The sequence below is a fragment of the Candida jiufengensis genome, assembly GCF_024610255.1.
Source record: "Candida jiufengensis strain CBS 10846 chromosome Unknown scaffold5, whole genome shotgun sequence".
NCBI lineage: Eukaryota > Fungi > Ascomycota > Pichiomycetes > Serinales > Debaryomycetaceae > Lodderomyces > Lodderomyces jiufengensis.
The window spans coordinates 561,776-589,703 of record NW_026261558.1 but is presented as its reverse complement, the minus strand read 5'-3'; the positions used below and the strand labels follow the sequence as shown (position 1 = coordinate 589,703).

At 26.8% G+C, this 27,928-nt stretch overlaps 15 protein-coding genes across 15 annotated transcripts; 10 read left to right on the top strand and 5 right to left on the bottom strand. All coding sequences in view use genetic code 12, as the record gives it.

The window, feature by feature from the left end:
* Positions 1 to 221: 221 nt before the first annotated feature.
* TYS1 (tyrosine--tRNA ligase) lies at positions 222 to 1,499 on the top strand (the record flags this gene model as incomplete). Its single annotated transcript, XM_051762072.1, has 1 exon — positions 222 to 1,499. The coding sequence occupies one exon, from the start codon at positions 222 to 224 to the stop codon at positions 1,497 to 1,499; it is 1,278 nt and encodes a 425-aa protein (XP_051621215.1).
* Positions 1,500 to 2,279: 780 nt separating this feature from the next.
* KGF54_001676 (guanine nucleotide exchange factor) lies at positions 2,280 to 3,032 on the top strand (the record flags this gene model as incomplete). Its single annotated transcript, XM_051762071.1, has 1 exon — positions 2,280 to 3,032. The coding sequence occupies one exon, from the start codon at positions 2,280 to 2,282 to the stop codon at positions 3,030 to 3,032; it is 753 nt and encodes a 250-aa protein (XP_051621214.1).
* A 193-nt stretch (positions 3,033 to 3,225) lies between these two features.
* On the top strand, positions 3,226 to 4,509 carry ZUO1 (zuotin; the record flags this gene model as incomplete). Its single annotated transcript, XM_051762070.1, has 1 exon — positions 3,226 to 4,509. The coding sequence occupies one exon, from the start codon at positions 3,226 to 3,228 to the stop codon at positions 4,507 to 4,509; it is 1,284 nt and encodes a 427-aa protein (XP_051621213.1).
* A 107-nt stretch (positions 4,510 to 4,616) lies between these two features.
* Positions 4,617 to 5,252, bottom strand: KGF54_001674 (uncharacterized protein; the record flags this gene model as incomplete). The annotated part of the gene is made up of 1 exon (XM_051762069.1): positions 4,617 to 5,252. The coding sequence occupies one exon, from the start codon at positions 5,250 to 5,252 to the stop codon at positions 4,617 to 4,619; it is 636 nt and encodes a 211-aa protein (XP_051621212.1).
* A 451-nt stretch (positions 5,253 to 5,703) lies between these two features.
* On the top strand, positions 5,704 to 6,264 carry ARL1 (Arf family GTPase; the record flags this gene model as incomplete). Its single annotated transcript, XM_051762068.1, has 1 exon — positions 5,704 to 6,264. One exon carries the CDS (start codon positions 5,704 to 5,706, stop codon positions 6,262 to 6,264), a length of 561 nt encoding a protein of 186 aa, XP_051621211.1.
* Positions 6,265 to 6,345: 81 nt separating this feature from the next.
* TYR1 (prephenate dehydrogenase (NADP(+))) lies at positions 6,346 to 7,629 on the bottom strand (the record flags this gene model as incomplete). The annotated part of the gene is made up of 1 exon (XM_051762067.1): positions 6,346 to 7,629. The coding sequence occupies one exon, from the start codon at positions 7,627 to 7,629 to the stop codon at positions 6,346 to 6,348; it is 1,284 nt and encodes a 427-aa protein (XP_051621210.1).
* A 144-nt stretch (positions 7,630 to 7,773) lies between these two features.
* On the top strand, positions 7,774 to 8,973 carry ERG8 (phosphomevalonate kinase; the record flags this gene model as incomplete). Its single annotated transcript, XM_051762066.1, has 1 exon — positions 7,774 to 8,973. One exon carries the CDS (start codon positions 7,774 to 7,776, stop codon positions 8,971 to 8,973), a length of 1,200 nt encoding a protein of 399 aa, XP_051621209.1.
* Positions 8,974 to 9,251: 278 nt separating this feature from the next.
* On the top strand, positions 9,252 to 10,022 carry KGF54_001670 (uncharacterized protein; the record flags this gene model as incomplete). Its single annotated transcript, XM_051762065.1, has 1 exon — positions 9,252 to 10,022. One exon carries the CDS (start codon positions 9,252 to 9,254, stop codon positions 10,020 to 10,022), a length of 771 nt encoding a protein of 256 aa, XP_051621208.1.
* Positions 10,023 to 10,219: 197 nt separating this feature from the next.
* KGF54_001669 (uncharacterized protein) lies at positions 10,220 to 11,014 on the bottom strand (the record flags this gene model as incomplete). Its single annotated transcript, XM_051762063.1, has 2 exons — positions 10,220 to 10,464; positions 10,528 to 11,014. The coding sequence occupies 2 exons, from the start codon at positions 11,012 to 11,014 to the stop codon at positions 10,220 to 10,222; spliced, it is 732 nt and encodes a 243-aa protein (XP_051621207.1).
* Positions 11,015 to 13,571: 2,557 nt separating this feature from the next.
* IPK1 (inositol pentakisphosphate 2-kinase) lies at positions 13,572 to 14,825 on the top strand (the record flags this gene model as incomplete). The annotated part of the gene is made up of 1 exon (XM_051762062.1): positions 13,572 to 14,825. The coding sequence occupies one exon, from the start codon at positions 13,572 to 13,574 to the stop codon at positions 14,823 to 14,825; it is 1,254 nt and encodes a 417-aa protein (XP_051621206.1).
* Positions 14,826 to 15,302: 477 nt separating this feature from the next.
* KGF54_001667 (uncharacterized protein) lies at positions 15,303 to 17,075 on the bottom strand (the record flags this gene model as incomplete). The annotated part of the gene is made up of 1 exon (XM_051762061.1): positions 15,303 to 17,075. The coding sequence occupies one exon, from the start codon at positions 17,073 to 17,075 to the stop codon at positions 15,303 to 15,305; it is 1,773 nt and encodes a 590-aa protein (XP_051621205.1).
* Positions 17,076 to 17,642: 567 nt separating this feature from the next.
* KGF54_001666 (uncharacterized protein) lies at positions 17,643 to 20,840 on the top strand (the record flags this gene model as incomplete). Its single annotated transcript, XM_051762060.1, has 1 exon — positions 17,643 to 20,840. The coding sequence occupies one exon, from the start codon at positions 17,643 to 17,645 to the stop codon at positions 20,838 to 20,840; it is 3,198 nt and encodes a 1,065-aa protein (XP_051621204.1).
* Positions 20,841 to 22,895: 2,055 nt separating this feature from the next.
* Positions 22,896 to 24,353, top strand: KGF54_001665 (Nem1-Spo7 phosphatase catalytic subunit; the record flags this gene model as incomplete). Its single annotated transcript, XM_051762059.1, has 1 exon — positions 22,896 to 24,353. One exon carries the CDS (start codon positions 22,896 to 22,898, stop codon positions 24,351 to 24,353), a length of 1,458 nt encoding a protein of 485 aa, XP_051621203.1.
* A 248-nt stretch (positions 24,354 to 24,601) lies between these two features.
* Positions 24,602 to 24,880, top strand: DPM3 (Dpm3p; the record flags this gene model as incomplete). The annotated part of the gene is made up of 1 exon (XM_051762058.1): positions 24,602 to 24,880. One exon carries the CDS (start codon positions 24,602 to 24,604, stop codon positions 24,878 to 24,880), a length of 279 nt encoding a protein of 92 aa, XP_051621202.1.
* Positions 24,881 to 24,976: 96 nt separating this feature from the next.
* On the bottom strand, positions 24,977 to 25,720 carry KGF54_001663 (uncharacterized protein; the record flags this gene model as incomplete). Its single annotated transcript, XM_051762057.1, has 1 exon — positions 24,977 to 25,720. The coding sequence occupies one exon, from the start codon at positions 25,718 to 25,720 to the stop codon at positions 24,977 to 24,979; it is 744 nt and encodes a 247-aa protein (XP_051621201.1).
* Between the last annotated feature and the right edge of the window lie 2,208 nt (positions 25,721 to 27,928).

Here is a 27,928-nt window from a genome sequence, read left to right as displayed (position 1 = left end):
TCTCGACTTAATTGATTTGCTTATCGCTACAAGAGTTCACAAATATCGACCCAAGTTTACAACTACAGATAGGTCGATTTCTCGTTAGTCCTTAAAGATCAAAAAATGACTAACTAAAAATATTTAATTTCTTAACAGCGAAAAAACTTTCCAAATTATGAAACAAAAGTATTAAAATAATCAGATCAAATTTAATTTAAGTAAATTTTTCATTATTAAAAATGACAACTGAACTATCACCTCAAGATCAATATGATTTAATAACAAAAGGTTTACAAGAAGTATTAAATGCTCAAATTATAAAAGATGTTTTAGAAAAAGAAAAAAGACCATTAAAAATTTATTGGGGTACAGCACCAACTGGTAAACCACATTGTGGATATTTTGTACCAATGATTAAATTAGCTCATTTTTTAAAAGCTGGATGTGAAGTTACTGTATTAATGGCTGATTTACATGCATTTTTAGATAATATGAAAGCACCTTTGGAAGTTGTTCAATATCGTTCAAAATATTATGAATTTATTGTAAAATCTATATTAAAATCTATTGGTGTACCTATTGATAAATTAAAATTTGTTGTTGGATCAAGTTATCAACAAAGTGGAGAATATATAATGGATTTATTTAAATTATCTAATGTTGTTAGTCAAAATGATGCCAAGAGAGCCGGTGCAGATGTTGTTAAACAAGTTGCAAATCCTTTATTATCTGGTTTAATTTATCCATTAATGCAAGCAATTGATGAAGAACATTTAAAAGTAGATGCACAATTTGGAGGTGTAGATCAAAGAAAAATTTTTGTATTAGCAGAAGAAAATTTACCAAGTTTAGGTTATAAAAAAAGAGGTCATTTAATGAATCCAATGGTACCTGGTTTGGGACAAGGTGGTAAAATGAGTGCATCTGATCCAAACTCTAAAATAGATATAATAGAAGATCCAAAAATTGTTAAAAAAAAAATAAATAGTGCTTATTGTGCACCTGGTGAATTAAAAGATAATGGTCTTATTGCATTTACAGAATTCGTAATACAACCAATAGATGAATTAAAGACTGGGAAAAATGGATCATTTAGTTTGTTCATTGATAGACCTGAAAAATTCGGAGGTCCAATTCAATATGACTCTATAGAACAATTAAAGAAAGATTATGTTGATGGAAAATTATCACCACCAGATTTGAAAACCGGAGTAGCAGATAAGATTAATGAATTATTAAAACCAATAAGAGAAGAATTTGAAAATAATAAAGAATTTCAATTAGCTCAAAAAGAGGGTTATCCAGTTGATAAACCAAAAGAAGAGAAAAAAGTTAAAAAACCAAAAAATAAAGGTAGTAAATATCCAGGTGGTTCTACAGCTACTACTAGTATTACTAATAATAATAATAATAATAATAATAATAATAATAATGCAAAAGAAGAAGCAGAAATTGGTAAAACTGTTGAGAGTGTTGAAGAAGCTACAAATAAATTAGATGAAGTTAAAATAGAGTAAATAGTTTATAAATTAATAAATGTTTATATAGTTTATAAAAGTAAATGATAAATGGTATAGAATTTCACTACCTTGAATCTGGTAGCATCACTCTCATACATAAATAATTAAACCAATCAATTTAAAAATGAAAATTATTATTAAGTGAGAAAAAAAGTTATATAAAGTTATATTGATTAACAAACACCTTTTAATACATATACAACAACGCACAAATGGTATGTTCAATTAAATAATTATTAGTCAAATTGGAAAGACAATTAAGAAATAAGATAGAGATTGTCTGAAACTAGTCATGATTTAGTTCTTTTGGAACCATATACTAACGATTTTGCCAGTCAATACTTGGTCGTTTATTAGAAAGAAATTCAATTTTTGTAGGTACAATTTTCGTTGGCGCTTTTGCTTTTCAAGGTTTTTTTGATTCTGCTATAAATTCTTGGTGGAATGCTCATAATCATGCTAAATTATGGTCCACAGTAAAGACTAAATTTATAGAAAATGATGGTGATGAAGACGATGATGAATAAATTTAATAAGAAATAAGAGAAAAAAAAGTATGCCTGGGCAATTGTTTGGGGCGAGGTTATAATCATGTTGAATAGATAATATACATCGATGTTATTTAACAATTCAAGAATTTGTAGTGAATGATAAATATCCTTAACATTCTTCCATATAAGAAAATACATTGCGAGAAATGATATTTAATAATAATTTTTAATACTCCTTTTAAGTAACCACTCTTATAATTACAATTTACTATATCAACAACTTACTATGGCCGTAATAAATCAACCAAGTAGTCAAATCAAACTAACAAACGTTTCCCTAGTCCGAATGAAAAAGGGCAAAAAAAGATTTGAAATAGCATGTTATCAAAATAAAGTACAAGATTATCGTTCCAAAATAGAAAAAGATTTAGATGAAGTATTACAAATCCCACAAGTGTTCATAAACGTATCAAAGGGTCAAGTAGCAAACAATGACGACTTACAAAAGAGTTTTGGTACAACAAATCAAGATGAAATCATAATGGAAATTTTAAACAAAGGTGAGATTCAATTACATGAAAAAGAACGTAATGCAAATTTACAACAAAAGCAAAATGAATTCCTAACAATAATATCTACTAAATGTATAAACCCAAGGTCAAAAAAGAGATACACACCATCAATGATAGATAAAGCTCTTAACGAATTAAAATTCCATCTAAATCCAACAAAAACTACCAAAATCCAGGCATTAGATGCAATAAAGTTACTTGTAGAGAAACAAATCATCCCAATAGCAAGAGCACAAATGAAAATTAAACTCTTATTAACAAAAAAAGCTTATACAAAATTATATGAAGAAGAAATCAAACCTAAAATTGATCATTTAGAAGAATTGGAAAATAATGGTAAAAATTATGAAATTATTGGAATAATTGATCCTATAAATTATAGAGCTATTGTGAATTTATTGGAAGAAAAAGATATGAAAAATGAAGGATCAATAGAAGTTTTAGATATGTCTGCTATAAAAGAATAGAAATAATCAATAGAGAAGTAGTAATGATTGTATTATGTCTTATCTTGTTTAAATCTATCTCTTCTTACTATACTACGATTTTGTGTTCTGTTTCTCAAATCTTCTTCTTTTAATGAAAAATTGAAAAAAAAAAAAATAAAAATTGATGAAGTTATAATTTTAACAATCATTACAACCACATAAACACTACAAAATGTCAATAGTTTTACCATCAGGAAGTGTTGAAAGATTCAAAGCCGTTGGAAAATATTCAACTCCAAACCGTCGTCCAATTGAACCAGTTGGTCGTTATTTTTTAGCTCATGCATCAAGAACTCTTAGAGGTCATACATGGTCAGAATTTGAAAAATTAGAAGCAGAAAAAAATGTTAAACAAATAGAAACAAATGAAGATGAAGATTTAGGAGATGAAGAACAAAGTGAAGAATTATTAGATCATGATCCAAGAGAATGGAAAACTGCTGATTTATATGCGGTATTAGGATTATCACATTTAAGATATAAAGCAAATGAAGATCAAATTAGAAGAGCTCATAGAAAACAAGTCCTTAAGCATCATCCAGATAAGAAATCTGCGAGTGGTGGATTAGAACATGACTCTTTTTTCAAAATTATTCAAAAGGCATTTGAAATTATGTTAGATCCAATTAAAAGAAAACAATATGATTCAGTTGATACTTTAAAAGATCCACAACCACCATCTGCTAAATCCAAATACGATTTTTTTGAAGTATGGACACCGATTTTTGAAAGTGAAAGTAGATTTTCAACAAAACAACCAGTTCCATTATTAGGTAAACCCGATGCATCAAAGGAAGAAGTTGATAAATTTTATAATTTTTGGGGTAAATTTGATTCATGGAAAACTTTTGAATTTAAAGATGAAGATGTTCCAGATGATACTGCAAATAGAGATCATAAACGTTATATAGAAAGAAAAAATATAGCAGCAAGAAAAAAATTTAAACAAGAAGATAATAAAAGAGTTATTGAATTAGTTGAAAGAGCATATGCAGAAGATCCAAGAATTAAAAAGTTTAAAGAAGAAGCTAAAAAAGCAAAAGCTGCTAAAAAATGGGATAAAGAAGCTGATTCAAGAAAAGCTGCTGAAGAAGCTGCTGCAAAAAAAGCAGCAGAAGAAGCAGCAGCAAAAAAAGCAGCAGAAGAAGCTGCTTCAGCTAAAGCAGATTCTAAAAAGGCAAAAGAAGCTGCTAAAGCCGCTAAAAAGAAAAATAAAAGAAATATTAGAGCTGCTGCTAAAGATAATGATTATTTTGGTGATTCTTCTAAACAAGCTGAAATTGATTCTGATTTAGAATTAATTATTGAAAAATTTGATGATGTTAAATTAGGAGAAGTTGCAAATAGATTAAAAGATAGTGATGCATTATCTGCTAAAAACATAATAAATGATGCAGCTAAAGAATTAATAAATGGTGGTTCTTTACAAGCTAGTTATTTGAAATATTTTAATTAAGTAGACTAATACAACGAACAAATAGTTTCATTTATTATAACATTTTTTTATACAATTTTATTTTAACGGGTGATACAAATTTATTACAATATTTATTAGTGGTGGAGCTATTCATCATCATCTGGTATATCTATTTTTTGTTTTAAAGGTAATGCTTTCAAATGATAATGTTCTTTTCTTTTTTCCTCAAATCTCTTGTGTCTTTCTTCAGCTGTTAATGGTTCTTCTCCTTCTCCATCTTCATCTTCATCTTCTTCTTCTGGTTCTTCTTGTTGATTATCTTTTAAAACTTCACTACCATGTAAAGAAGATTTATTTTCATTTTCATTTAATTTATCATATTCTCCTTCACCTAATTCAAATTCAGGTATTTCATTATCATCATTATCATCATCATCTTTATAATATTCTCCTTCAGGATTAAACCCACCTTCATAAGGAGTTTTTGGTTCATCTATTTTCATAGTAGCTGATTTTTCTTGTTCATTTTTATAAATATTTAATTCATCCCATTTTAAATGTTCATGTTCTTTTGCCTGATCTTCATCATCTATACCTAATTCCTTTTTTTTTTGAGCAATTTTAGCTCTAATTTCATCACCTTTTGAAGTATCAGAATTTAATTTTGCATTTAATTGTGTATTTTTTATAACTTCTTTTCTATCTAATTTATCTTGTAATTGTTGTTGTGATTCTGAAATGGAATTGTTTCTTAATATACCTTTTGGATGTTGTTCTGACATTTTGTTGTTGTGGTAATTTTGTAAAATTGGTTTAAGTTATTTGATATGGGGGTTGCCTTTTTTTGATAATAGTAAATTTGTTTTATTTGTATGATCTAATTAAAGTATTGAATGAATAGTACAAAAGTGTTCTATGTCATAAATTCATAAATGACGTGTTTTTAATTCTTCAGACAAATGGTCATTTAGATCATGTGACAATAAATTAACATTATGTAAATTTAATTAAGTGTTAATATTTTTTCTTTCTTTCTGTCTTTTTGAAAGGTTTTAAAAATGCAAATCAATTATTATTATTGTATTAGCATTATTATTAATACATACTATTTATCTGATCTAAATCAAATTCATTAATATATAGCCCTAGATTCATTGATTCAAATAATCAACCATCAAAAATAATCACAAACTAACACATTCCTTTATTTAATTCATATACATAATAATTACAATGGGACAAGCATTTAGTTTTGCAAATATATTTGGGAAATTGTGGGGTATACAAAAAGAAATAAGAATACTTATATTAGGATTAGATGGTGCAGGAAAAACAACAATATTATATCGATTACAAATGGGTGAAGTAGTAACAACAAAACCTACAATTGGTTTTAATGTTGAAACTTTAAAATATAAAAATATAACTTTAAATATATGGGATTTAGGTGGTCAAACTTCAATAAGACCATATTGGAGATGTTATTATTCAAATACTTCAGCTGTAATATTTGTGGTTGATTCTACTGATAAAGATCGTATAGATACTGCATGTAAAGAATTACATACAATGTTAAAAGAAGAAGAATTACAAGAATCTGCTTTATTGGTATTTGCAAATAAACAAGATCAACCTGGTGCAATGACAGCAGCTGAAGTATCACAAGCATTAAGTCTAACTGATTTAAAAGATAGAAGTTGGAGTATTGTTGCATCAAGTGCTATAAAGGGAGAAGGTTTAAATGAAGGTTTAGATTGGTTAATGGATGTAATAAAAGATGAACAAATGTTGTAATATAGTACTACTACTAAAAAAGAAAGGTCAAAAATTATAATTAAAATTTTAATAATACATTTTTTTCTTCTTGGTTATTCATTATTTTTCTCTTTCTTTAACTCTTTCTAATATAGTTTTTATCATTTCATTACCAATAGTATTAGCTTCTTGAAACATTGGTTGAAAAAAAACTTGAGTTTTTTCAAATTCATCTTTATATAATGAAAAATTACCAAATTTTATAATTTTAGCCCATAATTCAGCAGCTAATGTAAAATGTAAATCATCTTGTCTAAAAGTTGCATCTGTTGCAGCAACATGAATACTTTCTTCTAATAATCCAGGAGTACAAAATACATATTCAGTAACACCTAAAAATATTCTAAATAATGGAGTTGAACATATTATATGATCATAAGGAACTATTCCTAAATTATACCAACTATCTGCTATTGCTAATAATGATAAATGAGAATTTGGTTGTTTACCTTCTGGTGGAGTTTTACTTAATGAAAATTTTTCTAAAATATTATCATCTAATAATAAATTATGATTATTTATATGTTTAAATACAAATTTTTTAACTTTTTGCATACGTTCATTTAATTCTTGTTTTTTACCTTGTATCATTAATGTGAATAATTCAGTAGTAGATTTAGAATATTGTAATACTTGATCATGAGCTGATGGATTTGTTATGGCTAAACCAGCATATACATGCCACTTATTAGAAAATATTCTTAATGATATGTTTATTTTTGCATTCTCTATACCACCAATCCATTTGGGAGTTTCCCATGGGTATTGATACATCGATTTCCATGCTACTCCCATTGATAAAAACGCAGCATGAGTGACTGCTTGTGTATCTGCTGTTATACGATCATGTTCTTTTGCAGTTAATACAACCATTTTGGAATTTAAACAAGATACTATATCTTTCACCAATTCTAATGACTGTGGTGATGATCTATGAGGTATTAAAACTAATGGTTGACCCGTTGTATTGACTTTTGGTCCATGTAATGAATGTATTGATATAATTTCAGTATCTTGTGGTAAATATTTTTCAAATGCTTGAATTTCTGGTGCTTTACATGAAGTTTGACCACCTACAATTGCACCATATTTTGTGGAGGGACCATATATAGAAACAATCTTATCTATATTTTCTGCTTCAACGCTATATATTATATAATCAGCTTCTCGAGATACTAAATGACCATTCTTTCTAATTTCAAATGATTCATTTTGATACTTTTCAAGTAATGAATTGTAATTTTCTTCACGATCACACCCTATTACTGACCAACCAGCTTCACTGAATCTTCTGGCATATAGAAGACCCATATCTCCCAATCCAATTATTCCAATTTTGGTCATATTGTTTTGATATTGAAGTGAAGTGGTTGCATAATATTTTGTGTGTTTTGTAGATTATAATAATTTACGATACATACTTTTTTATTTTTTCAAAAATTTCCTAAAAAAATAGAGTAAGACCAAGTTTTAAAAATCTACAACGTAATGTCACAAGCATTTAGTGCTCCAGGTAAAGCCCTTTTAGCTGGTGGCTATTTAGTATTAGATCCAATTTATAATGCTTACGTTATTGCATTATCTTCAAGAATGCACGCGGTCATTGAATCACAACCAATTCAAAAATATTCATCAATAGTTGTAAAATCACCACAATTTGATGGTGAATGGCAATATTTGGGAACAAATGAAATAAACGATAGAAAAAATCCATTTGTTGAAGCATCAATTAAAACAGTGTTAGCATATGTGAGACCAACCACCAACTATAATTTACAAATTACTATATATTCAGATCCAGGTTATCATTCAAATGAAGACACTATAAGAAAGGAATCACATAATGGTAAAAGAACGTTCTACTATCACAACACTCCAATTGGCGAAGTACCGAAAACAGGACTTGGATCATCAGCTGGTTTAGTCTCCGTAATAACAACTGCATTAATGTCACATTTCAAACCTGGTAGTTCAATAGATATACTACATAACCTTTCACAAATAGCTCATTGTTTAGCTCAAAAGAAAATTGGATCGGGATTTGACGTAGCAGCAGCAATATATGGATCAATACAATACCGTAGATTTCAACCGCAATTAGTTAATCAAGTACTAGAATCAAATTTGGAACCTAAATTATTAAAAACCGTAGTTGAACAAAAATGGGAATTCAATCATGAATCATGTGCATTACCTCCACAAACTAAATTGCTAATGGGTGATATTAAAGGTGGTTCTGAAACTCCAAAAATGGTTTCTAAAATCTTACAATGGAAAAAAGATCAACCAAAAGAAAGTAGTGAAATTTATAACCAATTAAACACTGCAAATTCAAATTTCATAAAAGCAATCACCGAGGTAAACATACCACAAATCAACGAATCCCTCAAACAAATAAGGAAAGGACTATCTAACCTTACCCAAATGGCAGATGTTCCAGTAGAACCACCAATTCAAACTCATCTATTAGATAACTTGAGTTTACTAAAAGGCTGTATTGGAGGAACAGTTCCAGGTGCTGGTGGATACGATGCTATTGCTTTACTAGTTTTAAGTGAGTATGTAGATGAAATTAAATCAGAAACTTCAACAAATCCTGAGAAATATAATAATGTTACTTGGTTAGATATTCATGAAGAAGCTGAAGGGATCAGAATTGAAGATGTTGAAGATTATGTAGGTCTTTAGCATTTAAAAGAAAGTAATAGTAACAGAGACAAACTAAACCTGTAGTTATTTTTGTCTGTGATTTTTGTGTATTCGAGATTCTTTTCCATGGAAAATTGAATTTTCAGTTTTAAAATATAATTAACTATTTTTTTACGTGTTTCAAAAGTTTGATTTTGTGTAATAAAGTTTATTTTAGTTAGCGGCTTTAATCATTTTAGACCCACAAAATTATATTTAATAAAGTGAAAAATTCAAAAATTCAAATTTATAACGAAGTAGGAACTCTTCAATTCAAGATGTCATTATTCTTACCACCAGGTCAGTGCTGCGCTCACGGGTACTTCCAAACAGGTCAACCCTTGGGCCAATACCAAGAAATAGGTGAATTAGATACATATGTAGTTGGAGATTCAGATAATGTAATAGTAATTTTAACAGATGTACATGGACATAAATTCAATAATACATTATTAGTAGCTGATGAATTGGCATCACATGGATATAAAGTACTTGTACCTGATATTTTAAATGGTGATCCTATTGAATGGGGTGGTGATTTATCTAAATGGTTGATTAATCATACACCTGAAATTACTTCTCCAATAATTTCAAATTTTTTACAAAAAATTCAATTGGAACTTAAACCTAGTAATGTGTTTGGAATAGGTTATTGTTTTGGTGCTAGATTTATTTTAGAGAATTTAATGAATGAAACAGCCAATGGTAAAAAACTTCTATCAGCTGGTGCAATTGCACATCCAGCATTTATAGATAAAGAACAAATATCAAAACTTCAAAATACTTGGTTATTATTGAGTTTAGCAGAAACTGATCCATATCATCCACCACATTTAAGAGTTGAAACAGAAGAAGAACTTAAAAAATTAGCTCAAGAGCAAAATGTAGTATATGAAGTAACTATTTTTTCACAATGTGAACATGGTTATGCACTTCGTGGTGATATTAGAAAACCTGCTGTTAGATATGCTAAGAATAAAACTATTTTGGATCAAGTTCATTTTTTTAAGAGTTTTGAAGAAGAGATGAACTATAATAGTCAAATATAAAGTGGAATATACAAATTAAATGAAATTCTATAAATACTTATTTTATCTTGATACTGTTCAAAATTTTCATGTATTCATATATGTAAAACAATTTTAAATATATCTAGTAAAACTCTATAACAAAAAACAACAATTAAAGTAAGCCATAGTAACTTCTAATATTTTGATCTACTTAAATCAAAACTCAAATCAAAACTTCAAGATTTTGATTTAATCAATTCAACATTTTTAAAAAATGCAATTTTATTAGAAATAGCTCTTTCCTTAGCATATTTAACAATTAAATCATCAATTGATCCCTTAACAACCCAACCATGAACAACATGAGAAAATAAATCTATTTCATATCTTGCTTTAATATTAAAAAGTTGTTCTTCGGATTTATGTCTTAAATCTCTTGTGAAAACTGGATCTGTTTCTGCTGCTTGGATTGTTATTGGGACTAAAAATAAGTTAGTAATTTTAAATTCGAAACCAAAAAATAAAAGGATGTGGTTGTACATACCATTAATATCTTCAACTTCTTCTAATGCAACAAAAGAAGGATGAGAAATTCCAATTACATCAAGTAATGAACTTTTATTTGAACCATTTAAAATAGCATATTTAGCACCAAAACAAAATCCAACCCCAGCTAAAAATTTAGGTTTTAAATCTGTTTTAACTTGTTTAACAAAATTTTCAACTATTGGATTTGTTATATCTGGAGTATGTTGAGGAATCCATTTTTGTAATTGTTCACCAGGTTTTAATGGATCACCTTTTAAAATATCTGGTATAAGGACTTTATAACCAATTTTTGAAAATTCATCTGCAATCAATAAGACGTTATTAAATTCATTACCATAAATATCTGTTAATATAACTATAACACTTTCACTTTCTCCAACAACGTAAGTTTTTAAACCGTATAATTGTTCATGTGAACCAATTGGGGTACCTTCATGTAAAGTTGCAGTGACACAGCATTCTCCTGGTGGATTACTTGCCATTGTTGTTGAATTGTATTAATTGATTGGGTTTTCTTTAATCAATTGAGCTCTGATTTAGAAAAATTAATGTAAATTTATAAGAATTATATGTCCGGTAATTTTGTAATTTTTCATTATTTCTTTTATCTCCGACCTTTATGAAATCTAATCAACTAACAAAAACTACTAACTTAAGAAAAAACGTGTGTGCGAGTGTAAGCCACCACTATTGATCTTTAATGATGGACTTATTTGCAAATAATCCCGACTCATTCAGCAAGAGTCCTTAGTAAAACTACTTTCCATTAATGAGTAAGAAATCATATTTTAGTCAACTTTGAAAAATAAGTCCGACACCGTTATCGCTATTTAAATTATCATTATATGGCGGGTTCAGAGAATAGAACTTTAGTTTTCATTTAATAACGTAGTCTGAATACTTTTAGCCCTGAAAGTAAAGAGCTAAGATTAGCATTTTTTGGGAAAAATTATGAGCTACAAAGAATTGTACTGAAACAACATGTTTTTAAAGTTGTCTCAAATATCAATTAATAGCAATTGTATTTTTCTTATCCTTAGTTCGTGAGTTAATTTAAGAGATGCCACCAAGATCATCCATCTCAATTGTTGGTTGATATTTGTATCTCTCAATTTATAGAATTGTTTATATCTACTTACAGCTTAATCTGTTTTATCATGCTAAGTATAACATATTCTTAATGACTATTAATCTTATACACAACAGAGGTACTTTGTGACTCGTGTAACGGTTTACGTAATCCCTATAGATTCACCAATATACGCAATTGAGGATTCATTCACATTTATCATCATCAAACAAATTAAGACGTGTCTAAAAAAAGTCAACGAGTTTAAGTAGTTTGACATGAATTTAATATGTCAACAATGTTATATAATTTGAACTTTAGTGCTTGTACCTGAATCCAAAGGTCAAGATTAAAGGATAAGTTGAAAAAATAATTTATTATATAATCTAAATTATGAAATAGATAAGAAAACTTATCAAACACGAATCTATCGTGTGCTTTGTTCAATCATTCAAAGAGACATTATAAATAGATTACTGTAAAAAATGAACTTGAATAATTGAGGCTATTGTTCAATATAACGGCATTTAAGAAGAAAACTAAATCAAAGTATTATACGTTTATCTTCTTGAATTACTGAACAATAAGATCAATATGTAAATGAACTTTCAAATGCCGTATAATTTTGGAAGAAAAAATTCCTATTGTTTTAATAGAAACATTTTATTAGAAAAGTTATTTTTTTCTGAGGGTTTTTCTGTTATAAATTATCAGTTTTAAAGATCATCGAATTGATCTACAATCAAACATAGGTACGTTGTCTTAAAAAATCTATGACTATGATATTCTGATCATAGATAACACTTATTTATCGATATTGAATAAATTAAATAATATTCAATTTCTATAAAGTGAGTAAATTTGATTCTTTTAAGTAGAAATTTCAAATTTTTAGTTTCAAAAGAATTATTCTAAAAAGTTTAAAACTTTAATTATTTGAATTAAGAAGGGGTCCAATTCCATCTAGATTTGAAAATTTATTCTATTAATTACATCATTATAATTAAATTAGCCCTATTAATTTACTATAAAAATGGTTTGAAATTTTAATGATTTTTACAGAATATAAATATATATCTGTCTATCAGGTACAAATTATTAACGATATCCACGATCAATTATCACAAATATTGTTCTGTGTATGCATTCAATTGAATAATAAAAAAATCAACAAAAATTGAAATATGCATAAATTACATTCTAGACTCTGTTACAAATTAAATGTTTATTTAAATTTAAATCAAATATGACAACGAAAACAAATTAAGGATTCTTTACTCACAAGCTTCGTAACAAGAGCAAAGCCTTCAGCTTATTCGTGCATTCAAGACTAATCTAATTGATCTCAATTAAAAATAGGTCAGATCCATTGATATTATTAGATTTATTAGATCTAATTATAGAATCAGATTCTTTTTTATTTACTTAATTATTACGTAATGTTAACTAGCTGTGATTATGTAATAATTGAACTAAATTTAAGATTTACGAAAAAAAGAAGTATTTTTTATTTTTTTATTTTTTTTATTTTTTTATTTAATTTATTTAATTTATTTATAAATTCTTTTCTTTTTTCACAATTTTTTTAAATCAATTTCATTCAATTCAAATTTCAAATTAATTAATCGAGAGAATTACTTTGACATCTGTATAGGCTCTCATCATATTGGACCTAAATCTCATATAATTTAGCCTGAAGTCAACAAAAATTCCTTTCCATCACTTCCATTATTTCATTTAATCATTATAGCAATAAAATAGATTTTTTTGATATATTTCAAATTGATCTTCAAGAATTCATACATATCATTCATTCAAATTTGAGTATTTACGAGAGAGGCGTTTGTTTTTATAATAATTATTAAAATAAGACTCAAGTTCGATCTTCCGAATCAACAAATCTTTTATTAGATCAAAAAACTTAATATTCTATAAAATAAAAATTAGTATACAATCAATATTAAAATAATATGGAGATATATAAAATAACGTCACCAAAAGAATGGAAATATTTCGCAAAAGGAGCAGCTAATATACTATTCAAATACACAGGAAGTAATGATTATTTAAGACATAAATTATTAAGACTAAGATTATTTAAAAAGGATGAGGAATATATAAGTACTTGTGAATTATATGATTTTATTGAATTAAAATGTAAAAAATTATTCCCCACGTTAATTATAGACATACAATTGATAGTTTTAACTTTTGAATTTATAAATGATTTAAACAAATTAAATAATTTGGAAAATTTGAATTATAATTTAAATCTTAATGAAAGGTATGGTTTGTTATTACCTAATATATTGGATGGAAATTATACTAAAATTTCATTACTGAAACATTGTCAATTATATTTTAATGATAACAACCTCATACTGCAACAACAAGAAGAACAACACCAACAACAACAACAACAACACCAACACCAAAATAGTATACAAAACAATAACATACTAAATCTGCATAATAGTAATGACGAAAACGGAAGAATAACGAATTACAATCCTCTAATACTACAACAACCATCATTATCATCAACATCAAACACGATCAATTCAATTATTTTTGAAATAAAACCAAAATGGCTTTACGACAATAAATCACAAAATTACTGCAGAACATGTTCATTAAACCAACTCAAAAATTACAAAAGACATTTTTGTCCATTAGATTTACTTTACCCAGAAACTTACAATCAAGCCATAACAGATATTTTTTCAGAAATTCCACCAGAAATACTAAGCCTAATAGAAGAACAAAACAATTTCCCCATTAAAACGTTATTTAAAATTTTTCTAGAGAATGAATCAAAAAACATTTTTCTCAAATTGAAAAAATATCAAAAGATAAATAATAAAAATGATTTATTAGAAAACATATCAAATAGTAACGACGTTTCCAGAAACTTATCTTTAGTAATGACATTAAGAGACGTTGGAATTTTCATAAAATTTGAAAAATTTAATAAATTCAATAATATTCATAATTCACATAACAATATAGATAATATAATCACTTTAGAAGATAATTCCATAGACAAAGAATCTACTATTGATAATGAAGAAATTATTAAAAATAAATATTTAATCACTTGTAATATATATGATTTAGATCTTAAATCAAAAAATAAATATAAACATTGGATTAAAGTTGAAAATGATTTAAAAGATATTTATAATTCTAAAAATGAAAATTGGAGGTATTGTGTTAGACATTGATACGTATTTTGAATAGAGTTGAACAAAAATTTCAGGGTCATCAAAGAAGTAATTTTGGTAGGGTAGGTTTATTTGATAAAGGTGATTAGTAATTGGTTGCTACAAATTATATACATTTATTTATTTATTTATTTATTTATTTATTGGGTGGGAAAGGGTGCAAAAACTATTATTTTATAGCTTCAAGCTAGAATAACTCTATACAATTCTGAATTAGAACAAAGTTGTAATAATTTACAAAGCAAATGTTACAAACTCCTTACTGCTGATAGAAAAATCTTTAAATTTATCTAAGGACTTGGTCCAGATCTTTAGAGTCGCGTGATTACTAAAACATTTGAATTTATCTTCAAATTGAAGATAATTTAAAGTAAATTTAATATTACCTTACAATCTGTTTTAAATAAATTACTTTAACATTACCTTATTCATTAAAACCATTATATCTCTATTCTAAATCTACATACCTTTAAAAACTTAATTTTGTTGTAAATCAATTTCAAAATTGTTTTGTAAATTAGTAGAAACTAATCTCATAATATTAGCATCAAAATCATGAATATGTTCAACTTCTTCATTATCATCACTAAGTACTTCTTCATCATTAGGTTTTTTAAATTTAAGTTTATTTGTATTATAACTCTTACAATATTTACATTTTAAACCTAATACATGATAAGCAACGTTTGATTTTCCTTTACAATCATTACAACTAATTATACATTTCCATTGATCATAAGGATCAGGCATAGGTGATTGCTGGATTTCTTGATCTAATAAACGAAATTGATTTTCAACATTTATAATTGTTTTTTTACATAATGGACATTTATATGAATGTTTTACTAATTCAGCAAAACATGATTGATGTATTGAATGACCACATTTCATAAATACTACTTTTTCAATTGATGTAAATAAATATTCATTACATATTGTACAATTACAATGGGTACTGTTGGTTACACATTTATGTTTATCTCTTAAATCAATAGATAAACAAATATTACATTCATCACAATGAAAATAATCTTTATCTAATCCTAAACCTAAACGACATATTCCACATTTATCACAATGATATATATCTTTTGTTGGATCATTATCATACAAGACACATTTTCGACAAAAATAATTAGATAATTCCTTTTCACAATTTACACAATAATTTGTATCTGTTACTTGTGGAGTTTTACAATGCATACATAATATATGTTTGACTTTATTTCTTATTAATTTATGATCTTTTATTTCAGAATCATGACAAAATGGACAAGAATACCATTTATGACATGTTGGACATTCTAATTTACAATTACGTTGATAATGTGAACAACCTAGTATATTATTTAATTTGTCATAATAAGAAGGTTTTTGATCTTCTTCTGTTATAACTACTTCTTCATCCATCATTGCTTTTTGTTCATCTAAAATATTACTTAATCTTTCATTTTCTTTTTGTAATTGATTATCTATATATTTATAATAATTTGACATCATTAATTTTGTTTGTAATTTGTTTTTTAATTTTTGATCAATTGATAAATCTTGAATGGTTTTTAATTTTGATCTTAATAATTCTTCATTTTGAAAATCTTCTGGGTTTAAATGAGTTAATTTTATTAATTCTGGATCTAGTTCTTGTAAATCGTCTATATCTTCTTCTAATTCCAATACTTCTTCTTCATCTTTTCCTGATATTTGTTTTAAAATATTTGAACTAAAATTTTTAAGAAATTCATTTATACCAATTGATTCAATAAATTTTTTAATTTCTGGTTCAATTAAAGTTTCTATACTTTCATCATCTTCTTCAAAATCACTTATATCTTCAGCTGGTAATGTTACTGCTCTATGAACAACTTCAGTTAAATCATTTGAAAATTGTTTTAATTGGATTTTGGTTTCTAGTATTGATTTAAGTGAATCTAACATATGTAATCTACTTTCTTCATCATCTGCATAACTTCTATATATGGATTTATACTTATCCAATTGTTTCCCAATTTCATTTGATAAGTTTGTAATATTGGAGAAATTAGAAATACTTGATAAATTTGATATATTTGTAAGGTTGGGTAGGTTTGGTAAATTTGATAAATTTGGTAAATTAAAATTGAATTTATCTAAAAAATTTAGTCGACCAACTTTATCTAAATCTATTGTAAATTCATCATCTTCTAAATCATCATCTATTATTTTAACTGATCCTTCTAATTCATTATGTAAAGTTATATTATCATTCATCATATGTTCTTATAGATAAAAGATAAAGATGGTTGCAATTTTAAAATATTATTATTATTATTATTATAATTATGTACAAATTAATAATTATTTTAGTAATACATACTCGTAAAAAATATATGATTCTGTATGCCGTGTCTTAAAAATTACAAATGTGACAACATTTACATATATAATAAATTTATGAAGAGATTTTAAAATTTATTCAATATTAAATTAAGTTTAATAATTTTTAACTTTTATTATAAATCAAAGTATTCTTAGCAATGACTAACTTTGATTATACTTGAACTTGGTAAATTGTTATATATCATCAATAATCAATAAAATTATGTTACATTACTTTTTAATTCATTCGATCTAAAGATTAATTGTAACTATTGACTTTCTCTCGTATTACCCCAAATATTCCCAATTTAGAGTATCATAATCTTTCTTTTTTTCTTCTATGATAAAAAATATTGTTTACAAATATTATTATAATTTTTAAATTTTTGGTTGTAAAACGTTAAATTTATTATTACATGACTTTAACAACATATATAAAAATGTTTAATACTTAAATAACCAATGACATCAATATTATCAAATGTAGAAACAACTTCTACTGATTCATTTCAATATAACGATAATAATAATAATAATACTAATAATAATAATTACCAAAATGAAGAACGACTACAACCATCACTAAATTATTCAGCTCCAATATCACCAAATACTTCAAATAAAATAAATAATACTCAACAATATGATAATATAGAAGGTAATATCGATGATTACTTCTCATTAGAACAAACTGATGGAAAAGGTTGGTTGAATGATTATGCAGTACCTTATAGTCTCATAAATTATAGTTTATCAACTGAAACATCAACAAAAATAAATTTTAATGAAAATGAAAGAGATTCACAATTTGTATTTCGACCAAATTTTAACTTAAGAGAAATTGAACATTCAGCTTTCGGTAGAATAGATTTAAATGTTTCAGAAATTATACCACCAATTGAAACAGAAGAATTAAAAATTAAAAAAAAACAATTATTATCAGCTGCTGAAGAAAAAATTGATGCATTTTCTGGTTATATTACTACACCAAAAGTTTCATTTAATATACCAAATTCAATAAGAAATGATAAAAGGAAATTAAAATTAATGTCTGATGTTCCAAAAGTTTGTTTCCAAAATCTTTTTGCAATTGATGAAGTAAGTTATATATTTGGAGGATTATTTGTAACAAAATTTTCAACTTTTAATCATCTTGGTATAACTTCTGAAACACACCTTAAAAAGTTATCAATATATTTTCCATATAAAGTACCACCATTTGTTGATTCTAAAATGTTAACTAGTCCCTTTTTACAACCAAATCCTCATTTTATTACTTATAATGCTATAAGAGGTACAGTAACATATATGGATACCTCAAATTTAGGTGATTTTCCTGGCCATTTATTGTCAATGATATCAACACAAATATCTCCAAGACATTATTTCTTTTATGGTGGATTTCATATTGAAGATATATCAAAAAAATATCATCGAAATATAGATAAATGGATAATTAAGAAAAAAATAGTAATGAATGAAGATGGTTATATATTAGATACAATAACTTTGAAATTTACTAAAATAGCATTAGAAAAAAGTGAAAAAATTAATAATGTAGGTAGAATTGGACTGGGAATATGTTCTAATATTTATGATTTACAAAATGCTGAAAAGGAAAAAATATTTGATCAAAGAGTTTCCCTGCCATCAAATTCAGAAGCAAGAGATCAATCAAATAATTCACGAGATCAATCAAATAACTCACCCATAACAAAACAAACAACAAATAGAAATAAAGCTGGTAGAGATTCACCAATTTTTAGTAGAGAAGAAGATTCTCAATCACAACATATACCCCCACAATCACAACAACCTACTGATGATGAAAAAATCAAACCCAAATTGCATAAAATTGTTACATCACAATCTACTGGTTCTTTTCCTGAACCTAAAACTTCATCATCATCAAGTTCCTCCAAAATGGATAAATTTAAGAATAAGTTTCATCGAACAAATTTGAAAAACACATACTCCCAAAAAGTTAGAGAAAAAAGATCAAATTCAACTAATAATAGCTCTGGTGGAAGTAGTAGAGCTGTATCGCCTGTTTTAAATGCTGCACCAGCTCCAACACAATCAAACTATAATAATTCTGGTGGTGCTTCAGTCATATCTCAAGGTACAACTAGCACAACAACAACCGCTCATCCAACACCTCATTCACATTCACAACAACCATCTGTATCTACTACTGGTAGTAATAATAATAACAATTTAACTACACCAATCGTTCCCACACCAACTTTGGCTGCTCAATCACCTATTACTTCACCAGTTTTCTCAGCAAGACCAATTACACCATTACTTTATAATCAAAATAAATTCAGACAAGACAATAGTGGAAGATCTTCACCAAATAAAGATGTTATAGAATTTGTTAAAACAGATCATGCAAATGAATCCAAAAATCATTCACCACATAATGAAGATCAACCACTTGAAGATAGTTTTACAACAAGGTCAAAATCACCCAATCCATTATTTGTTGATTCAAATTCACTATCTGGTGTATCAGTTTTCGTATTTGGTGGATTCGTATTAGATGAAATACCAGATGAAAAAGGTATACGCCATTTTAAAGCAAATAATGATTTATTGAAAATAGATATCTCAACAAAAGAAGAACATACAATAATAAATATTATATCATTTTTATCAACTGGTATAGTTTCAAGAGTTGGATCAAATCCAGAAACTTGTGATATAATTTTACAAGAAGATGAATATTGGCCAAGTCCAAGAGGATATTTTGCACATATAATGATAGATTATACAAGAGGATTAGATGAAGGTTGCTTGTTGGATGTATCAGGACTTGATGAACAACAAATTCCACCAAGAGCAGCATCTCCAGATTTAAGTATTAGTGGAAGTTCGGGCTCATTTCAAATCGGTGGAGCTCCAAGTGTTATAATGCAAGAAGAAGAACCATTACAAATTCAATCTTTTTTCAAAAAAAGAACAATGATGATTCAGGGAGGTTGTAATGAAAATAATGAATTTTTCAGTGATTTCTATAGATTTATTTTTGAAACTTGTAAATGGGAAAAAGTTACTACATATACATATGATTATTTTAATAAACCAATAAAACCAGGGGAAGATGAAGATGCAACTGAATTTACGATGGATAATGTTGTTGCTGACCCAGAATTAAAAGAAGCAGAATTAAGATGTTGTCATCATACATGTTTATATTATCAAAATGAAGAAAGAGGATATTTATTCTTTGTTGGTGGTGTTAAACAAGATCATTTAAGATTTTTAGATAAAACTCCTTACGTATCAGATAAATATGATGTTTCTAGATTCAGTAAATTACCATTAATTACAAACAACACGAATACAATGAGAATAGCAGTTTTAAATATCCAAACTCAAACATGGAGATTTATGAGATATTATTATGATGTAAATCATGCAATGAATGATTCTTGGGTAAATAGAATGTTAACTAATGAAGCTGCTTTTATGAATTCTAGAATTTCTCATGTTGCTGGAACTACAAATTTAACAGGTAAAACATTAACATTATCTCAAGGTTTAGTAATTATATCACCTGCTAAAAAGGAAGATTTAAAAGAATTAGAGAAAGAAATACCATGTCAAGAAATGTTCTGGGGTGGTCAAGTACAACTCACTTTCGCTGGTCTTTGATTAGTTATATATAGTTCAAATAATGAAATACAAAATTATGAAGAATAAAGTAAGGAACCAAGCGAATTAACAGAAAAAGAATTCTGTTGGTTTTTCACTTTAGCTGTTTTGTACATTTGTTGATTTTGCAACCATAATCCCAATGAAGTAAAAAATCCCAAATGTAACACAAAATTGAACAACCTGTCAAAACCAAACCTAAAAATAGAAACTACTTCTTTTTGCGAGATCTGTAATCCGTTGAGTTTACAAGATCTGAAAATTACATAACTAATAAAAAGTATTAGTTGAATCAATACTTTTTCGACCCCACATTACTAAAAAAGCTTCTTTTATATAACCATGAGTTATGTAATGGTTACTGAGCCTGGCGGTCGCGTAACCATCGAACATCGAATTGGTATAAAATAATTTTCCGAGAATTTATTACTCACTAGCCTTAAATAGTAACTTTATTTTTTTTTTGATTTCCCCACGTTCCAGAACTAACCTATAGAAAACGTTTTTTAATTGATCAGTTTTTTTAAATTTTGCTTTTGATGACTGTTTTGATTTCCAGATTGTGAGAGTTTATCTCTGATACTATAGATGTGTTTATTGATTTATTATCGAGTTTACGAATTTTTGATCGAGTTTAAGTTTAATTAATGGTGAAGTCAATATTGATTTAACAGAGATCAGCTCTTAGTAATTGGATAAGTTTTCAATCTATGAAGTTCTCACAGCTTTTTCAAAGTTTGATATAAGCTGATTAGATCTTCTAAAGTAACCCACTTCAGAGTTTTCATTGATACATAAATCTGGAATCAAGCGGTTCAACAAATAATGACGTCCCAAAAAAAAATCAAAATGATCACCAATTTCCGCAGTCATTTAAGTTAATAATCAGGACCGTTTAACACTGTGCATTAATTTTTTAGGTTTCCAAAGTGTTTCATTGAGGTTGAAAAAACAAGAACAGCTGGCTTAAAACGAGATGAGATCTTTAAAGTAAAAGATTTTAGAAATTATTATAATTTCTTTAATTCAAAATGTTTGTTAATGTTGTAAATTACAACCAGATACTAAATTTATTATATTTTGTCCCAACATAATTAACAACCTCTCGTTTAAAAAATTATTTTTTAATGTATAGAAGTGCTTTTCAGCCTTTGAAACAAGGATCTTGGTTATGCTACCATATCCTTTTTAATACCCCTCCCCTTAAGATTCAAAAAAAGCACCTAGCTGTTTTGTCTATTGACCAGTGTAGCAAATAATTTGCTTTATAAAATTAAGTCAATTAACAAATAGTTAGCTTGAGCCAAAGATCCGTTCTGGTTATAAATAGTCTCAGTTAAACAGAAGGGGTATTACTTTTAATTTATTTGGCAGCTACCAAAACCTTTTAAAACTGGATAATTCCTATTTGTCAAAGGTATATAATTTTGTGTGATTATCTCCAACAAAAAAATAATTTATTTTGTTGGATGTAATTATTTAGAAAATTTATGTTATAAGTCATTCAAAGGTGAACTTGGTTTCAGTGATTAATTTTTCAATTTGAATTGACATTCGTTCTTACTTAATTCATTCATTTATTAACATACAAATTCATTCAATCATTAGTAACAAAGCACTAATTCATTTATTAATAAAAATAAAGAGAGAAAGCGAGAGAAAATAAAATAATAATTAATCAGAATTTAGAAAAACAATAAGCAGCAATTAATTTTATTATTACTTATATTTAAATATTTCGTAAATTCTCATCAATTATATTTAGATATTTTACAACAACAACGACAACAACAACAACAACAACATCTTTTCATTCATCATTCACATAACATTAATTTCATTTAAAAAAAGTTTCATTTGATTTCTGTATTCATTGTTTATATTTATTTTATTTATTACATCACATATTTTTTAATAACTCAAAATTATTAAGCATAGCAAAATTGATTTAAACCCACATGTTCAATATATAATTCGTTATACAACAAAAACTTATTAGATTACAGATTTTTAGAATAACAGTAAGACAATTATAAACATTGAAATTCTTAAAAAATGAATTCAATCAGGCTAATTGTAAATTCTTTTGATAATATACTACCTGGTAAATCAGATTTTGAGTTAACATCAACTGATGATCAATTACAAGATGATGAACAACAACCTGAAAAAATAGAGGAATCACTACAACCACAATCACAAAGTAATCAAGATTCACTTATAGACAATATAGATGAAGATACTCAGAAAATTGTAGAGAATAATACAATAAAAGGACCATGTAAATTACCAAAATCAACGGAGATAAATGTTGATGAAGAATTAGAGGAACTAGACGGAGAAAATAAAGATGAAGTAAATCTAACAGATCAAGATGAAGTAGACGATACTCAAACTTCACAAACCACAACATCACAATCAACAATTTTATCATTCTTTTTAACAATTTGGAAAATCATATATTTCTTCCCAAATTACCTTATAATAAAACCAATAATCATAATAATTAATATCATAATATTTCCATTCACATTATTAAAAAATTCTTTAGGATTTGGAACAAAATCAAATATACAAAATCCAATATATGATGAAAAAATCGGAGAATTTGATTCAAGTGACGTAGAAGATGATCCATTAGTAACTAGAGAAAAACCATCAAAAGAAACAAAACAACAAAATCAAAAACAATCAACACCAGAATCACCTAAAAGTAATGACCAATATAATGATTATGAAGATGAAAAAATATTACAAATTAAACAAGATAATATAATAGCAAATGAAATAAAATCACCAACTTCATTTACAAAATATATGATTCCACCACCTCAAAGATTATATCCATTATCAAGAAATCCACAAAAGAAACGTAAAAAGAAAATTCTTATATTAGATCTTGATGAAACTTTAATTCATTCATTATCAAGAGGTTCACCAAGGTCATTTAATCCAGCAACACAATCTAAAATGATAGAAATAAGATTGAATAACATATCATCATTATATTACGTTCACAAACGTCCTTACTGTGATTATTTTTTAAGTGAAATTTTTAAATGGTTTGAATTACAAATATTTACAGCAAGTGTTAAGGAATACGCAGATCCAATTATAAATTGGTTAGAAGAAGAAATATTAGATCAACTTAAAAAACAAAAATATGATATATCACAATCTCCTAAAGAATTAACATCTTCCAATTACTCAAAACCAACAATATTCACTAAGAGATACTATAGATCAGATTGTTCATATAGACCAGGGGTAGGTTACATCAAAGATTTAAGCAAGTATATTAAAGATGATGAATTGAAAAATGTAATGATATTAGATAATTCACCAATTAGTTATGCATTACATGAAGAAAATGCAGTAAGTATAGAAGGTTGGATAAATGATTCAAATGATCGTGATTTATTAAATTTATTACCATTATTGTATAGTTTAAGTTTATGTATTGATGTAAGATATATTTTAGGACTAAAAAATGGGGAAAAATTATTTGAATAGAAAAGTTAATATACAAGTTAGTTTTTAGACAAAAGATTTGAGATTGTAGACGGTTCCTGTAACATTATGCTGATTTTTAGTTGTATTGTATAAAAAATTATTGTCGTGTCATCAAGATAATAAAAGTGACACAAATGATTTAAAAAAATACACGTCAAATTATTTGAAAAATCGAAACGTATTACAAAACATACATCATCAATTAACCAATTCATTGAACCACATCAATTATATATATTCATTTCACAATGACAAAAGCATCAGAAACAGCATTAACAATATTTGCATTATCATCAATTTATTTTGCTTTATACACTCAATTAATTCCATCACCTACAATATTTTATTATGAAATTTTACCATTTTTACCATTTTGGGCATTAGTTTCGTTTGGTTCTTATGCTTTATTTACTTTAGGTTGGGGCATATTCACATTTAAAGATAAGAAAGAAAAATATGAAGAATTGAAAATTCAAATTGAAGAAGCTAAGGCATTTTATAAATCTAAGGGGATTGATATTGATTAAAAAGAGAAGGAGTGAAGAACGGGTTGTAATATAGGTTTTTTATTTTAATAAATAAGTTAAGTATCCAATTCTTTTAAATGTAATTCTAAATTTAATCTAATTATTTGATTCTTGTTGTTGTTGTTGTTGCTGTTTATGTTTCATTTTTAATTTTTTCTCAACTTCAGTAAATACTCGAATAGAAACAGGTACATCACCCCAACTTTCATCTTCATCAGTTTTTAAAGCATCTTCATATTGAGATTTATTAGCTAACAGTTTTGGATAATTTTCTTTATTTAAATATTTTAAAGGTGGATTAAAATTTTCAGGCCATCTACCACCATTTTTCTTGAGTAATGAAGCAGCTTTTTGTCTTTTTTCATTCCATTCTTTTAAATCTTCTTCAAATAATTCCCATACACAATTTATACAACCACTCATACAACAATTATCAGGTTCTGGTGGTCTTGAAGGTACTGTTATTCCTGCAATTATACGAGGTTCTCCACGAATAATTCTACTTGATGATTTACGATCTTCTCCCTTTATCCTACCTCCAAATACTTTACGTATTCTTTCTTCTGGTGTTATTGAAGTATCTATTGAATAATTACCTTCAAAACGAGTTTTAGTATGAGCTTTTAATTTACTTAATTCATCTGTAGTCATTAATGAGGCTTCTATTGGATGTTGAGGATGTGATGGGGTTCTTAATACTAAGTCATAAAATGAATATTTTTTGGCCTGTGATTTTGATGTCTTTTTCGGTGGAGTTGGTCTGAGTCTGGATGGTGTTGATGATGATGAGGTTGTAGTGGTAGTTGTTGCTAGTGTTCTTCTTAAACTTCGAGTGATCATAATGTAATATTTAGTCTATAAAACATAAAGCGAACGTGACTATTTCTTAATGTCTAAGTGGTATGTGTATCTTGTGTATAATCTATGATATTTGTAGCTTGGTAATCTATTATTTTTGTTCATGCGATATCTTTTTTTTTTCTGTTGCTTTGAAATTAATTTGCTTAACATTAATTTTTTGTAAGTATGTGAATTCAACTATGATGTAATTATTTTTTATAATCAACAAATTATTTCAATATGAGAGAGTTTCTTATCTCAAGTTTAAGTATCCTTTTGATTAACTCAAAAATATTCGTAACTCACTCATATCCATTAAAATTACGTTTTTGTCTATCTTTTCTTTAAAATTTCGTTTTCAAAAATAGTGAAAAATTTGAAGAAATTTTATTGAATTTGTCAAACTTGTCAACTCCTCGACTTCTAGCGTTATTTAGACACGGTGTTAAAGTCTTGGTCACTAAGAAAACGGAAAATAATCAATATAGACTTATTTCGAAAAACATATAGAGCATTTTATCAAGAAAATTACTTGAAAAGTGTGATAAGTTTAACTGAGACGTGAGAAAGATCTAAAACTTTAAGCTAACGAGTTTATCCGATCAAAGAAAAGAAATTCTTAAATGGTTATTCCGACTTATAATTAAGATTTAGTATAAAATTTACAAACTTTAAATTGCCTCATGGACAAAAGTAGAGGTCTCATTACTAGATTCAAAAAGATTGTAAACTGAATTGAAAAATCAAATGTAAACTCATAAATGTTACATTTAGTAATAGCTTTTCTAGTTTTTATTTTCCGCTCTCTTATTTTTCTTAATTAATTATTTTTTTTTTTTTTGACACATTTTTGTGTTCATTGACACAAAACCTTATTTTAAATTTACGAGAAATTAAACTAAATTATAATAATTTTTACACAAACACAAGTCACACAAGTCTATACATAACTTTTATTTAACTAAGCGAAATTAATTGATAATTAATTGAAAGTAATTAACGACTGAATTTGGGTCTTCTAGTTGGAAAAACAGTTATGAAATAAAAATTGTTCAATTTAAATATTCAACAGAATCACAATTAACTAGGAGAAATTTACCAGCCCTTTAACGTATCCCAACACAGACCATGTGCATCAGATAAAATAGTAATTTAAAATTTTCGAGAATTTGGTAGGAATTTTGTAACAAAAGTTTTCAACAAAATTTTTTAACAAAATTTTTAGAAAAAGATTTGATAGAAAAAAAGGAATCCTATATAACATTTTAAGCATTAAATTTGAATGACAACATATATCTAGCTCGTGAACAATATCACTCTCCAAGAGAATTTCTGAGTTTTTTTAATATTCTTTATTTTTACAAAGTCCTTTTCTTTTTCGATAACTATTCTCTGAGAACTGATTAAGGTTTCGTAATTGGTAAAAACGTATAGTAATGAACTACTCAAAAACGTATAGAACAATAACTTTCTACTATTACGAAGTTAACATCATAGAGCTCTTTTGAAATTACACCTCATCTTACGCTATTCATCTACAACTCATCAATCAGTTAATTTCCAAGGAATTTAATGTCTTCCCAAACTCTATATTATTTTATATGAGAAACCTTCTGAATATGAAATCATTCTGTGATCTTGAATTTCAAAGCCTTGCAAAACGCATGCACCAAGGGTTTTAATAAATCTCTTATGTTTTGGAAATATGAGATTTACAAAATTCCAAGAAAAGCTATGAAAAAAAAGAAACAATAGAAAATTCAAACCTAAACGAAAGAATATAAATTAATTGCATTCATTCAATAAAACAATAGACAATCAAACAATGTGGTTGATGTGGGTGTATAAGTGTAAATTTCTACGTAAGACAATAGGAAGAAAGATTAGTGAAAGAGGCGGGGTAAGATGATGGTGATATTTAATATCTTTTTCTTAGTTTTGAACTTTCTCAGCGCAAATGATTTGAAAAGCAGGTTGAAGAACGTGGTGATAAATTGGTCTCACGTTGTTGATATTCATTTTAATATAGTTCACAAAAAGTACAACTAGTTGCAAAAGTTGTACTAGGGTAACAAAGAATTCAAAGCTCTTTGCGATACAAATCTTTTGAGAGATTGAATTACAGAATATTTGAAAACAAAATTCGAGTTTTAGTGTATTTTGTTGTTCAGCCTTCTCATTTTCATGAACTCTTCACAATTAAATTGA